General features: G+C 42.7%; 1 protein-coding gene across 2 annotated transcripts in view; it reads left to right on the top strand.

Moving 5' to 3' along the window:
- The window catches only part of LOC147883615 (uncharacterized), a 112,157-nt gene extending 100,370 nt beyond the window's left edge, over positions 1-11,787 (top strand). The window contains exons 12-13 of one of the 2 annotated variants that reach the window (XM_087399787.1): positions 11,284-11,417; positions 11,549-11,787. In XM_087399787.1, coding sequence (XP_087255913.1) covers positions 11,284-11,417; positions 11,549-11,672 — 258 coding nt within the window. In that variant the 3' untranslated portion in view covers positions 11,673-11,787. The remainder of the gene's footprint in view (positions 1-11,283; positions 11,418-11,548) is intronic. The other variant, XM_087399788.1, reaches the window with a different exon arrangement.
- Positions 11,788-14,821: the final 3,034 nt, after the last annotated feature.

Raw genomic sequence — 14,821 nt, 5'->3', positions numbered from 1 at the left:
CTCTGTTAGAAACCCAAGGCGGAGGTAACAACACTTTATACATAGAAGACACTGTGATATGTGATAGCTTCAAAGGACGGGCTGAAGAAGAGGAAGAATGGAGAGTCCAATCCTCAAGCCTATCCTGAAGTTCCAAACAAGGTACCGGCAAGAAAGGTTGAAGCATTTCTGAAATTTTGTGCCATAAAGGATGATAATGAGCTCCCAAACCATAGTTGCTAGCAACCACAGAAATGGATAAAAGAGTGCCATCATCCTGAAGTACATCCGCCACAGTAGCAATACCTTTGAAAGATATAAAATAAGAATGCCTGCGTTCTTGTATAGCCAAAGGAGGGTGGAATACTTTGGACCAATAAATATTCTTAGGCCTCAAGGAATTTCCCAACAAAGAATCCCTGCCATTCCATTCCAAGTGGGATAAAATATGCTTCCAATCAAGAAGCAAACGAGACACAAAAGGGCAGCCTCTGATCTTGCCTTGAATAGAGCCAAATAGAAAATCCCACTGTGTGGGCTGCCAATGCCCAAAAGCAGAAGTATCGATATGCAACAAAAGAGAGCGGATCATGAAAGCCCAAGGCTGATCCCCTTGCATAAACTGCAACATCATTTTCCCCCTGTGAGCAATTATATGCATTTGAATATTGAGTATGGTCAAACCCCTGTGCATCTTTGGAGAACATAGACAATGCATAGAGAGTAATTTGAGACTTTTCTTGCCATTTTTCGAATACCAAAAAATCTCCATGATAGTAGACATAAAGGAAACCAAATCTGCCTTAGTAAATATGATGAGAGTATGTATGCTATCAAAATGGATTGTGTTATTCGCAAGCGAACATGTAATGGCCAAGTTGCAAGCTTCCAATATTCAAGTTTTTTCCTCAGCTTTGTGAGCACCCAATCAGTTTGTTGAGAACGAGTGAGTCCCCAACCTAGAGGATAGCCAAGATGTCGAATCAATTGAGAAGGTGAAACAATTTCCTCGGGCCACAAAAGACTATGCCAGTCTTTAGCATGCAGCGGCAATAACTTGGATTTCTGAAAATTCACATGAAAACCAGCAACTAAGCCATATGTGGAAAGAGCCTGCATAATCACAGAGAGATCACTCCGAGTATTTTTCGAGGTAAAGAAAGAATCATCTGCATATGCTTGAGCGATCATGCTATGGCTGCCAGGAATTTCCAATCCATGCAACATGCCAGTGTCCAAAAGGTGGTCCATATATTGAAGCATTGGATGAGTGGATATGGCAAACAGTAAAGCACTGAGGGGACAGCCTTGCCGAACAGAACAACCAAGAGTCCATGTTGTAGAAATATCCCCTGAAAGTATGCAAGCAACTTTACTATCTTGATATAGCCAATTGATAATTTACTGCATTTTTGTGCAAATCGGCCAATAATCTAAAAAAAACTCAACTGTAAGACCATCCCATCTATGGAGATTTCCATCTATCATAGGATTTGATTACATCTGACGATTCTCTTTCACTAAAAGGTTCCTCCAATTCCAAAGCTTGAGTAGTGGAGATAATAGGAGAAACATGCTGTAAAAGTAAATTTCTTGCACATAAAACCTGCTGCGAGGGAGGAGCTGCATGACCAAACTGCTGAGAAAAATGATGTACACAGACAGAGGCAAGCTGTGACCATGATGTAGTCCGTGAACCATCAGGCCTAAGCACCCTGCAAATGTTTGTTTGTAATCTCTTTTGATGCAAGCTTTTGAAAAATTGTTTGGAAGAACAACCTTTATCTGTGAAAGCTCTTTGTCTTGCTCTGGTCTCCCATTTAGCAAGTTTCCTGTGATCATTGATTTGGAGACAATGTTTAGCTTGGCATAGTGTTGTTTGCTCATGCAAGAACAAAGGACGAAGATGACTGAGTTCAGTGAGGTCTTGCAAGTCAATTTAGCCTGAGCAACAGTTTCTCTCAGAGTCTTCATGTAAGAATTGCCATAACCTCTAATTACAACTTGCATTTTGGAAACAAAAGAATCCCATGCATTATCAATACCAAAGTGGCTCTGAGAAGACAGAGATTGATAGGCTTCAGTAACCAGTGCCTTGAAAGCAACATGCTACAAATAACTATTGTTCACAATCAGGTTTTGCGTTAGAGGCAGTCTGTTATCTGACATATCATGAAAAGATAGCCTCAACCATAACGGTGCATGATTTGAATGCACAAAGGGCATAGTCAACCCCTAAGCAACTGTTTCTCTCAGAGTCTTCATGTAAGACTTGCCATAACCTCTAATTACAACTTGCATTTTGGAAACAAAAGAATCCCATGCATTATCAATATCAAAGTGGCTCTGAGAAGACAGAGATTGATAGGCTTCAGTAACCAGTTCCTTGAAAGCAACATGCTACAAATAACTATTGTTCACAATCAGGTGTCGCCTTTGAGGCAGTCTGTCATCTGACATATTATGAAAAGATAGCCTCAACCATAACGGTGCATGATCTGAATGCACAAAGGCATAGTCAACCCACATTTTGCATGTAAAATCATCATTTTGTTGCGGAGCTACACTATACCAGCGATCTAGACAAGCCTGGTAAGAAGAAAGGGCATTATGTTGAAAAGTGTATCTAGGTGACAAAGGTTGCAATTCCTTCCAAAGATCAACCAAATGAAGATGAATCAGTAATTGAGACCATGCATGCCTTTCAGAGATTAACATATGAGTATTTCCTGATGTATTGTCACCCTGTTGTGGAGCATTATTGAAATCCCCACATATAAAGGCATGATATCTCCATGGATATCGTTGCATGGCATCCCAAATTACACTTCTATTCCTTGAAGATTGAGGTGCATATACAGAAGCAAATTCAAACACCTCACCTTGAATGATGCATTGAATAATAATCCATCTGCCTTGATTGTCATTTAAAGCAATGACTGGCTTAAGCTCACGCTTAATCAGAATGAATACACCTGAGAAAGAGTGCTCCCCAATATAAAAGATATCATAGCTGTAGTAATGACTTGTCTTTCTTGCATAGACATGCTGATTGTGTTCTTGTAATGCCACTATATCAGGCTGAAATCGATTGATATACAACCACACAGATTTCCATTTCTTACTGTCACACATCCCCTGAACATTTAAGGTAAGGCATTTGCTACGAGCAAGCATATTTACAGATATTTATAGGAAAAAAACATGTATGTACAGTAGCAAACTTCAGGATGTCAACCATGCATTTCTACCTCAGGGTTAGGGCATCTTCCCTGAGAAGAAACATCTGCCTGAGGATTGGACAGCAATGCAGCAACCTCTTCTTCAGGGAAGAGAGTTCTGTTGGCTGTCACTGCAGCCTATGTGATTCCAATTCCTGAGTTGACCTCTGGAGAATTTCCACTAGAGGATGCACCATTCCAAGTGCGAGGGGGTGGAGGTCGTCGAGCAGAAATAACTTTTCTTGGGCTTTGCCATCCATCAATTGGAGTTTTTGGGCATTTTGCTGAGGGTTGAATAGCAGGAAGAAAGGGGAAAGAAGCACTCCCATTTGAGCCAACTGGGGCTTTGCCTATATCCTGATTCCCCAAAAACTGTCTATTACCTTTATTTTTATTTCCAATAGTGGCAGGAGCATCCTTATTGGGCATCTGAGCTGGCAAAGTAGCAGGAGGCATTTTATGCTGACTCATTGGGCACTGCAAAGCCATGTGCCCAAATTTTTTACATTCAAAACAAGCCCTTGCAAATAATCCCCATTTCAATTTATAAAATGCACTTCCCATGTCCACATTGTTCACCGTGACTGAATAAGACTCCGGTGTGGGATTATCAGTATCCCAGAGAATGCAAAATCGATTAGAGTTGCTGTTAGGCCGCGGTGGGCAAACACTCTGCCTAAAGTTGCTGCAATTTTAGGCAAGAGTGAAGCCATGCATTGCGGGAAGTCTACATCTTCAACCCAGACCGGACATCGATGTCGAATCAGAGCTTGATAATCCCTTGTGGGGGACCATGGCAAAACGTGCACCATTTGCTGCCCAAAAAAGAGTGGCAAACGATCCAAAATCATTTGCCTGTGAATCTCATCTACCATAATGACCTCAAAAAAGCCTCTGGCTGCATAGTGTACCTTATGAACAAACGAGCGAGCTAGTGTGCGGGTCAACTAGTGGCCTACCTCTACAGCAGGTGGCATCCGACCTGGAAAAATAAAATAACTGCATTTTTGGCATATTCTCTAACTAGATCCACAATTTCATCCACTTCAACCATGAGACCAATCAAAGGAACAGAGTCTTTCCACTCTTTCCTTGTGTCTGCAAATCCTTTGTGCATGACATTATAAACCAGTTGTGCTTCAACAGAATCATGTACTGGGTCATGGTGACCCTCAGCCTGCTTTTGCTTTTTGCATTGAGTTGATTGACCCTTTTGAAAAGTTTTTTCATAAGAGTATTCAGCCATGTCTTTTGAAGAGGATGGAAACCCAAAAAAGGGGTACCTATAAAGCGATAGGAGAAAGAAAAGAAAGAAAGAAATTTTATTAGAGTCTTTGGAAGACCGATGGGTCTATGAGACTGAAAGAAAACCTAATACAAATCACAGTAAGGGTGGAGCTACTGAAACGAGCATCATCACCCGTGCTGAAAGAACAACCCACAAAGAAGAGGAAAATAGTGTATTTGCAAGGAGAAGAAGAGGAGAGAGATATTTAAGGATTTAGAGAGAAGAGAATACAAGTTTTGGAGAAGGAAAAGAGAAAAAACCAGAAAAGGAACCAAGATGAACTAGAAATCAGAGAAATAGGAGAGGTTCTAGCGATGGAAAGAGTACACAATACCCAGGAACCAAAAAGGGGAGAAAGGAGGAAGAGAAAACCCTCAGAGCCAGCGGTTAGAGGCAGCCCGTAAGTAAACCCGGTACAAACAGCGACCCAGGAGCAAGAAAGGAGCCGGCAGCAGCAGCCTGAAGAAGGCGGACAAGGCCATACAGGTCTGTACACTCGTACGGAACTGTACGGAGCTATGGTGGGCTGTACAGCAGGTAATTAATGCCCCAAAACACCGTTTTTTGGACACTGGTATGGCGCAGCAGATAGCTGAGGCAGACGGGCTGGTCTGAAGAAGCTAGGGAGCTGAAGGGAGGGCTGGAGCAAGGGCTGCAGGTCCTCTCTCTCTCTCTCTCTCTCTCTCTCACGCACCACTACCACCAAATACATACATACCACACACACACACACACACGCACGCACTTTTTTTTGTGTGTGAAACTAAGAACATTATATTATGAAACATCCATTTTACAACAGGGCAGTGCTTGAGAAAAGAGCCAATGCCCTATCTATTAGAAACAGTAAAAGAAAAGTTGAATGCAAGAAACATCCAAATCCTCCTCATGCAAGGCATCATGTAAGGACTGCTGCAAGGAGGCCCAGAAGAACTCATAAGGGTGCTGAAGAGATGAATTCAGAAATGCATGATTTTGCTGAAGCCAGAGGGTTCATAAGGCCCATTATCTGATCTAATGAAAGAAAAGACAATACTGGGACAAAGAAGTTGATAATCTGCCAAACATTCAGAAAGACCTCGAGAACCTATGTGCTGGAAATCCGAGAGATATAAAATAGGAGATCTTGTCCAGAAGGTCTCTTCAATATGAACAAAACCACAATAAGTGCTGAATACTCTCAGGAGTATGATGACATCTTGGATAAAGAGGAGAGGCAATCATTCTTTGAGCCAATTTCACCTACTGGAGAAATACCAACAATACATCTCCAGAAAAAGAGTCTCTGTTTTAATGGCATTTTCAACTTCCATATCAATTTCAATTTTCCTTTCCACCAAGATAAAGACTTATTCAGATGCTAAAGAGAATTTGCATGATGAGCAATCCATGGGGGAGGTAAATTCAATTGATAAGCCTGCATGGAAGTCAATAAATGCAAAGGCTGAGAGCATAAGCCTAGACTTGAAGACTGAAGATGCCAATCTTGAAACTTGTCTCTTACTTCCAATGATGGAATCGGAACAAAAGGGAGTAAGAGATCTGCAATAACTTTCCATATGGGTCTATGATGCATCCCAAGATTGTATTGTTGACAAGCTACCAGAAAAGAGAGAATGGGCCCCTGAGAATCTACCACATCATCAATGAACCGGATGCCCAACTTCATGAGATTGTAAGCTCTAATTGGTTGTTGTACAGCAAGAGGAGAGTAAAAAACAGCACTCCAATGAAGGCTTTCTAGTCGAAGAGATGAAGCTATAGAAGCAGGATGGGAAGACCATTTGGTGCGAGAGAGCACCTGCTTCCAATCCTGAATCAAGGCAGTAGAAAATGGACAACCATGTATTTTACCTTGAAACTTGCCAAGTACTGCTTCCCATGGATCAACGAGCCAATGCCCATAAGCATTTGTGCGCATCTGGTCACACAAAAATGCCAACATAATAGACCATGGCTGCTCTTGCTGAAAAAAAACCTTGAGCACAGTGACCTTGCCAACACATGGAATTTGATGTTTAGAATATTCAAACCTCCATGCATTCTTGGAGAGCAAAGCAGGTCCATTTTGAGCAACCTCAAAGCTTTTTTATGAAGCTTAGTTTTCCAAAAAATCTCCATGGCTTGAGACATAAAAGAAGAGAGATCTCGAGATGACCAATGTAGTAAAGGTAGGTAAAACTGGACATAAGCTAAAACAATGGATTGGACAATTCGAAGCTGAACATGCATTGGGATCACATGGGCTGCAGTGACAGCTAGCAGAACACTCTTTCCTGAAGAAGAGGTTGCTGCTTTGCTGTCTACTCCTCAGGTGGATATTTCTTCTTAGGGGAGAGGCCTTGACCGTGAGATAGAAATGCAGGGCTGACATCATGAAGTTTGCTGTTGTACATAGTGTTTATTTTACTATAAATATCTGTAAATATGACTGTTCATATCAAATGTTTTACACTCAATGTCCAGGGGATGTGTGACAGTAGGAAATGGAAATCTGTGTGGCTGTATATCAATAGATTTCAGCCTGACATGGTGGCATTACAAGAACACAACCAACATGTCTATGTAGGAAAGACAGGACACTACTGTGGCTATGATATTTTCTATGTTGGGGAGAACTCTTTCTTAGGGGTAGTCTTTCTGATCAAACATGAGCTTCAACCAGTTATTGCTTTAAATGACAACAAAGGCAAATGGCTTGGTCTTCAATGCATCATTCGAGGAGAGGTGTTTGAATTTTCTTCTGTTTATGCACCTCAATCCTCTAGAGAAAGAACTGCAATTTGGGATGCCATGCAAAAATATCCATGGAGATATCATGCCTTTATATGTGGGGATTTCAATAATGCTCCACAACAGGGTGACAATACCTCCAGACATACTCATATGTTCACCCCTGAAAGGCATGCATGGTCTCAATTACTAATGCATCTTGATTTGGTTGACCTTTGGAAGGAATGGCAGCCTTTGTCACTTGGATACACCTTCCAACATAATGCCCTTTCTTCTTATTTGGCACGTTTGGATCGATGGTATAGTGTAGCTCCGCAACAAAATGGTGATGTTACATGCAAAATGTGGATTGACTATGCCTTTGTGCATTCAGATCATGCACCTCTATGGTTGCGGTTATCCTTTCATGATATGCCAGATGATAGATTGCCACAAAGGCGACATCTGATTGTAAACAATAGCTATTTGCAACATGTTGTTTTCAAGGCCATGGTTAGTGAAGCATCTCATTCTCTGTCTTCTTGCAGCCATACTCATATTGATGATGCATGGTATTCTTTTGTTTCCAAAATGCAAGTTGTGATTAGAGGTTATGGCAAGTCTTACATGAAAACTCTGAGGGAAACTATTGCTCAGGCCAAATTCACTTGTCAGGACGTCGCTGAACTAAGCCATCTTCATTCATTGTCCCTGCATGAGCAAACAACACTATGCCAAGCTAGACATTGTCTTAAACTTAATGATCATAGGAAACTGGCTAAATGGGAGACTAGAGCAAGACAAAGAGCCTTTACAGATAAAGGCTGCTCTTCCAAACAAATTTTCAAAAGCTTGCATCGGAGGAGATTAAAAACCCGATCGGGCCTCACACCAACCAGGTCATTCGAGAGGATAGACAGCCAGCTATCGCGTCCAATGCATAAGTGCCAAGGCTGAATCCCATCCCTATGAGGACACAAGCGCCTCAACTCTTGAGAAAGCCCAATCCTCCATAGTATTCTCCAAGGGGGATGCTCGGAAGAGAAGGAAGGCCAGGATTTGGTGATGGATTGAAAGGAACATCAATCACCACCCGTGTGACAAGAGCTGGGTCACAGACAAGAGAACGGGATTCTTGATCCAGAGATGGGGGAGGAACACTAACCTTAAGTACAACCCAATATGCATAGCAAGTGCGGGACACACAGTAAGTGTGGGACTTGTAGGAGATGCCAATGGAATGCTTTGAAAGGAGGGACCACACTAAGACTTCTTGGGACTTTTGTTCTTCTTTGGCTATCTCTAGCGAGATGCCTAAAGGACTTGCAAAGCCAATACTAATCCTGCTTGCCTACGACCCCAACTCTTTGCCGAAATCGAGAGCCATTTGAACGCTGGAGTATAATTCGGTCATAAAAAATGTTACACGATGACTTTGGGAACCCCATCAGACCTGATCACCTCTATTGTGGAAGAGGGAAAAAGAGGGAGGGAGGGAGCTCCAAATGTGGCATCCATTGATAAACTTGACGCGATGATCCTAACTTTGGGAACCCCATCAGACTTGATCGCCTCTATTGTGGAAGAGGGTAAAAGCGGGAGGGAGGGAGCTTCAAACATGGCAGCCATTGATAAACCTAAGGCAGATCAAGAAATCTGTCCATATGAAATTTGAAGTGACATGTCTGTCCTCCTCTACAGGGTCGAAACCTAAAGAGAAGGGTTTGAAAAAGGTCTTTCGGGAACCAAGCACCAAGGTGCTACCCTTGAGCACTATGCTCGTGGCTCCAGGAGAACCAAAGAAACTTCATCCCAATAATCGAGCATCAGAAAGGAAAGGGGTAATGTTTGAAGGTAAGATAGCAAGCATCTAGTCCCTAACATGTGACTTGGCAGGGTGGGACCCATTGATGGGGGAAAAAAAAAGAGGACAGTAAGATGGAATACTCAAGAACCAGTTATATACACCAAGAAAACACAATCCTCTATTCAAATAAGATCCTCTTCAGCAGGGAGAACCCTGTGTAACCATTCTTGGTAACTACCCGTAGATGGAACTCCTGAAGGATTAGAAAACGACTCTGTGGGTGCCCAAGAAAAGAGCTTTGTACACCAGCCTAGAGCAGAGTATCCACCACGACACCCCTGTCTAGTTCCCACAACAGCTGACAGGAAGCAAACACACAGACACACAGTAATCACGATTCACAACATCCATGGAGGAAAACTTCTTCAGATCGGAATACTCCCACAACAGCTTCAGAGAAAACATCTGGCTAGACAAGGCTTTCAAATCCCACAACTATCAATGTAAGCGGAAGCCTTCCATGTCTATCCAGGAATAGGCCACGATCAAAACCACATCTGCTTTCTCCCAAGGAAATTAGCATGCGTGACGACATTCAGGACGACCTTCTCCCCTCTCATAGGCCAGCACCCACTAGCATGCGATTTAGGCACTCTATCTGTGTCTATCAGAAAGAACGGCAACGTGCAGTCTTCTGAAGTCAATTACAATCGATCGCTCTCTGATTAGGGAGCATCCAGTTCCCAAATGACGCATGCCTTCATGAAAAACAGCTTATTCTCTGTCTCTAAAGACTCTCTTCCCTGCGTGCATCCAACTTCCGGGAATCGACTTCTGCAACTATCTCCTCGAATCGCAGCCCAGCTCCAGAGTTTTTTCATACGCTCTCCCACACCCAGAGACTTCATGACGTGTCCAGCCACCTGATGGGAGCTCCCCAGAACTATCTCCATGCACGTAGTCTAGAAGCATGCCATTCTTAAGGTTATGTTGCCACCTAGCATGCAATCTCCACATATGCTTGAATTTTCCACATTCCAGCCACGTAGTTACCTTGCATTTTACCACTCTTCATGCACACATAAAATAACACCATGGCGCATTTACTTTCACACCCCTAAGCTCTACACATAAAAAAAGACAACAATACACAAGTGACTTCAACCATGTCAATCACGTCACAATGGATACCCCTTTGCTCTGAGAACCTAGTGCACCCATATTGTCGATCGCTTCCTTCAGAGTCCCTGCATAAGAAACATATATTCAAGGTTGAAAATTTGGATCCACCCATGGTCATGTAGCCATCAAAGGAAAAAAACACAACTACTAAGATGAGACCCCCCCACCTATGTACATGTAGATGTATCTTTTGTGCCTACCCACCTACATGGTTTGCTAAAAAAAACAAGATACCAATTTTATCCCATCACCGTGGATGTGTGCAAAGAGGGTGGGTTAGCTCTCAAACTCCACATCTTTTTGAAGCTGCGACAACTCCTCTCTTTAGAATGTGCAAGTTCTCGTGGCTGGCGGCCGGAAGTGGTTGAGGATTGGTTGTATGGGTAGCCATTCATCAATCGGGGGTGGATGGCCAACTCAAACTGAGAATCCGTCTGTTGCTTAAGAGAAAGAAAAGAGGGGACAGAAACATGAAGGGAGGGGCTGAAAGGAGAGAGAGGAGGGAAGGGAGGGTCTGAGAGGGAGATGGATGAGGGGATGGTCTAAAGAGATGGCAAGACAGGCTGAGAGGGAGGAAGAGGGGCTGAGGGGCAGTGGAAGAGAGAGGGGCAGCGAGGGAAGGAGAGAGTGGTGGAGGGGCAGGCAGTGGTGGATGGAGAGACAGACGGGGAGGCGCAGGTAGCGGAGGAGAAGGAAGGAGAGGGCGGGGGAGAGGCAGTGGGTAAGGGGGGAGAGGGAGAGGCAGCAGGGGGGCAGAGGGAGGGGCAGGGAGAGGAACAAAGCAGGGGCCACTGGGAGGGAGGGGGAGTGACAGGGAGCAGCTGCAGTTGGATTTTGGCTTTTCCTTGAGGACTTCGTCAGATGAGAGTTCCAATGATGATTACATGGTGAACTAGCACCCAGCTTATACTGCCCTCACATGTCAGCAAAGTCCCTACTATCTTGTGTTGCTTTATTACTGCAGCTTCATTGGAATTAGTTTCCGTGCTATAGGTGAATGAATAAACACAAAAAGAACAGCGATTTTGCATTAGTATTGTACATTCTTTTCAAAAGAGATTGAGAGTGGATGTGATAAGATTTTATTTTGACAGTGCGAGCAAGGGGTCCCATGCGCAAGCTTGAAGACACTGGATCCAAGAGTAGGTGAGTACAGTAATAACCCTTGCTTGGGGTTCAGCCATCCACCATTACCACAGCCAGACGTTGGAATGAGCGCTTATTTTTGGTGAGTCAATATATGGTTGAAGCAAGAGATTTCTAGTACAATTACACATTTTCAGGGTCTAGCTTCTTTAGAAATTAATGTCTTCAACAGGAGATCTCATATGAAAACTGCACATTCTTAACATTCTGCAGGTATCATCACACAGAAGCAGATACCATTGACAAATTGTCCCCTGAACAATTGCAAGAGTGTGCTGCTGCTATGGCTGTGTGGATATACTCGATTGCAAATTTGAATACATTACTTCCTCGGTGATTGTAGATCTAGTCTTTTAACTCTTGGGAGAAAGATGTGGCATTCCTGAACTCCTATGCTCATACTTTTCCTAGTATTGACTCTTGTGACATACATACAGTGGGCACGCTAGTCTATTTTTCAACGCGTCTCAAGTCTTTCATTTGTGTTGGGTCTTCACTACTTGTTTGTGGTCTAGCGCCCACTTCCTATCAAAATCTAATCGCTTAGGCATAAGGAGCTTTCCATGGAGCACATCTATGACATAGTCCTTCTTATCAAATGGCTTCTTTCTCCAATCTTTTAATATATCCTAGTCAAATACAATGCTTATGATTTGTTGCATCCATGAAGTGATAGGAGATCCTCTATGATCTATCTCATTTTAGTCATGGAATACATTGGACCCCCATGTGAAGGTGTACAAAATGGTATCCTTGGAACTAGAGTCAGTGTGATTAATGGCTTTAGGATTGCTCCTACGGTTGTAGTGCATGACGCTCCTCCTGAGGTCACGATGCATGACAATCATAGGGCCACATAGAGAGACGATCCCAACCTAGGCAATGGGGTGGGGGTGCGTGAATGTCTCACTCGTGGCATGGCCATCCTACTAGCTGGCTATGTATTGTGGTTACCGACATGCAAGGCTCAAGGACTTGAAAGTCTTTGGTTGTGTATTGTGGTGATTGACATGTAAGTCTCAAGAACCTCAATGGCCCCTCTACAACAAGTGCCCTCTCCGTACGTCCTAGTCGTCCTCTCTTCCTATCTATGATGGAATGATGTGGAGTGCCCATGGATGACATCTCAATAGGAGGCATGCGATAGTGGCCTTGCATTTTGGCACTATGGCTGGCTAAAAGAATGACTTGTTTGGGATGCTTGGATCTGAGGACAAACTTGATGGCACAAATTACCGCATGTGGGCATATATGATGGGTCATGTATTGGTTGCCAAGAATATTTGGAACATTGTTGCAGGTACCGAGGCCAAACCCACTAGACCTAATACCTCTGGTACATCTAGCACTATCACATTGGTTCATCTGATGATGGGTCTAATGCTTCTTCCACTATAGCTCCTTCTTCACTACAGCTGCTTTGTTTCCTACTCAGGAACAAATTTAGTGGGATGGACGTGATGCAAAGACACATGCCTTGATTTTTGTAGAAAGGGTTATTATCAGTTCAAGTAAGACAACTAAACAAGTATGTGATCAACTTGCCTCGTTATATCATGTGCGGAATGAGACTAGACTGGCCTATCTCTGTAAGCAATTGAAGGACTTAAAGCTTGAAGAGGGTGGCAACATGGATGCATATCTTACTAGTGTTAAAGATTTGAAAGAGCAATTGGCAAATATTGATGAGGTAGTCCTAGATTCTCAGCTTGTATCCATGACACTTGATGGATTGCTTGATTCATACTAGGGCTTTGTCACTACTTTGCGGTTGGTTGCCATGGGTAATGCCAGCCACTACACTTTTGACCATTTGGTTGAACTTTTGTTATAGGAAGAACAAAGCCATGTGAATAGAAGTGATTCTATGGTTAGTGATGAAGCATTTGCCACTCAACATAGAAACAAGGGCAAGGGGAAAGTTTTAGCTAGTAAGCCCACTCATACACATGCTGGTCATTCCTCTTATCCATCCTTCTAAACTAGAGAATTGGTGTACCCCACAAGGATGGGAGAGTTGGTGCACCCCACAAGTTGTACTTGGTTCACAATGATATTTGTGGCCCTATGAGAGTTGCAACCATAGGTGGATATTACTATTTTGTGACTTTCATTGATGATTTCACCAGGTACATCTAGATTTTTGCTCTAAAGTCCAAATCCTAGGTCTTCACATGCTTTAGGCATTTTATTGCTTTGGGAGGAAAAGAAAGTGGGCTGAAAATTGCCAACATCCATACAGACAGGGTGGGTGAATACGTGTCAAAAGAATTTGCCAATTATTTAACTCATGTGGCATACATCATCAATGCACCGTGCCTTACACTCCTTAGCAGAATCCTATGGCTAAAAGGAAAAATAGATCAGTCATGGAGATGGCCAGGTGTATGCTCAAAGGGAAGCACTTGCCTAATAAATTGTGGTTAGATGTAGTCATGTGTGCAATTTATATTGTGAATACATGCCCAAGCAAGGCATTGAAAACAATCACACCTTATGAGGCTTGGATAGGACATAAGCCCATGATTTCTCATGTGAGGACTTTTGGTTGCTTTGGCATATGCACATGTGCCTTCCCAGACATGGACGATGACAAATTTGTCAAATGCATTTTTATTGGGTACAACTCAGAAAGCAAGGGCTACAAGCTCTACCAACCTTGCACAGGAAAATTTTTTGTTAGTAGAGATGCTTCTTATGTGTCATCAACCATGTCTTTGTTGGATTGTCAAAAATCCCACAGTTGATGCATTAGATATTTTTGATAGCTTGATGCCTTTGTTTCAGCCAAACCCCCATGTTGATGCTACATATGAGGTTCCTCCTCCTCCTTTAAATGGTCATTTACAACCACTTGTATAGTTTGAAAATCAACAACATTATAGCCTGATATACCTCTGATTAATTAGGATATTATGCACATGGTAATTGACCAAGAGAGAGCTGAAATTCAGGAGCCCAAAAGATTTCCCCGTTGGCTATTTGACACTCTTAAAGATAGCAAACAAGAGGCTCCTCTTCTAGCCTATACTATAGCAACTGTTGAAAAAGAACATGGTAATTTGGTTGCTTCTGTATTGGTTGCTACAGCATGCAATGAAGAGCCACTATGCCATATGGATACCTTTGAAAATGATTATTGGTTGTTGGCCATGCAAAGTTGAATTGGATTTAATACATCAGAATGGCACTTGGAAATTGTGTGATTTGCCTCCTGGCAAGAATGCCATTGGAACTAAGTGGGTATATAAGGTCAAATGAAAAGATGATGGTTTAGTGGACTACAAAGCTCGTCTTGTTGCAAAAGGTTATGCACAACAACAAGGCATTGACTTTGAAGAAACTTTTGCCCCCACTTCCAAGGCATTTTGCCTTCTCTATAAGGCTAATTCTTCACTTGTCATGCATGGATTCACTGATAGTGATTGGTCTTCCTATTTTGACACATGTGTGTCACATAGTGGTAGCTATTTTACGCTTGATACT

Source organism: Dipteris shenzhenensis, chromosome 28 (assembly GCF_047967505.1).
Source record: "Dipteris shenzhenensis isolate YYH24624 ecotype China chromosome 28, Dip_SZ_1.0, whole genome shotgun sequence".
In the NCBI taxonomy this organism is placed as follows: Eukaryota; Viridiplantae; Streptophyta; class Polypodiopsida; order Gleicheniales; family Dipteridaceae; genus Dipteris; species Dipteris shenzhenensis.
This window is presented reverse-complemented; position numbering and strand designations above follow the sequence as displayed.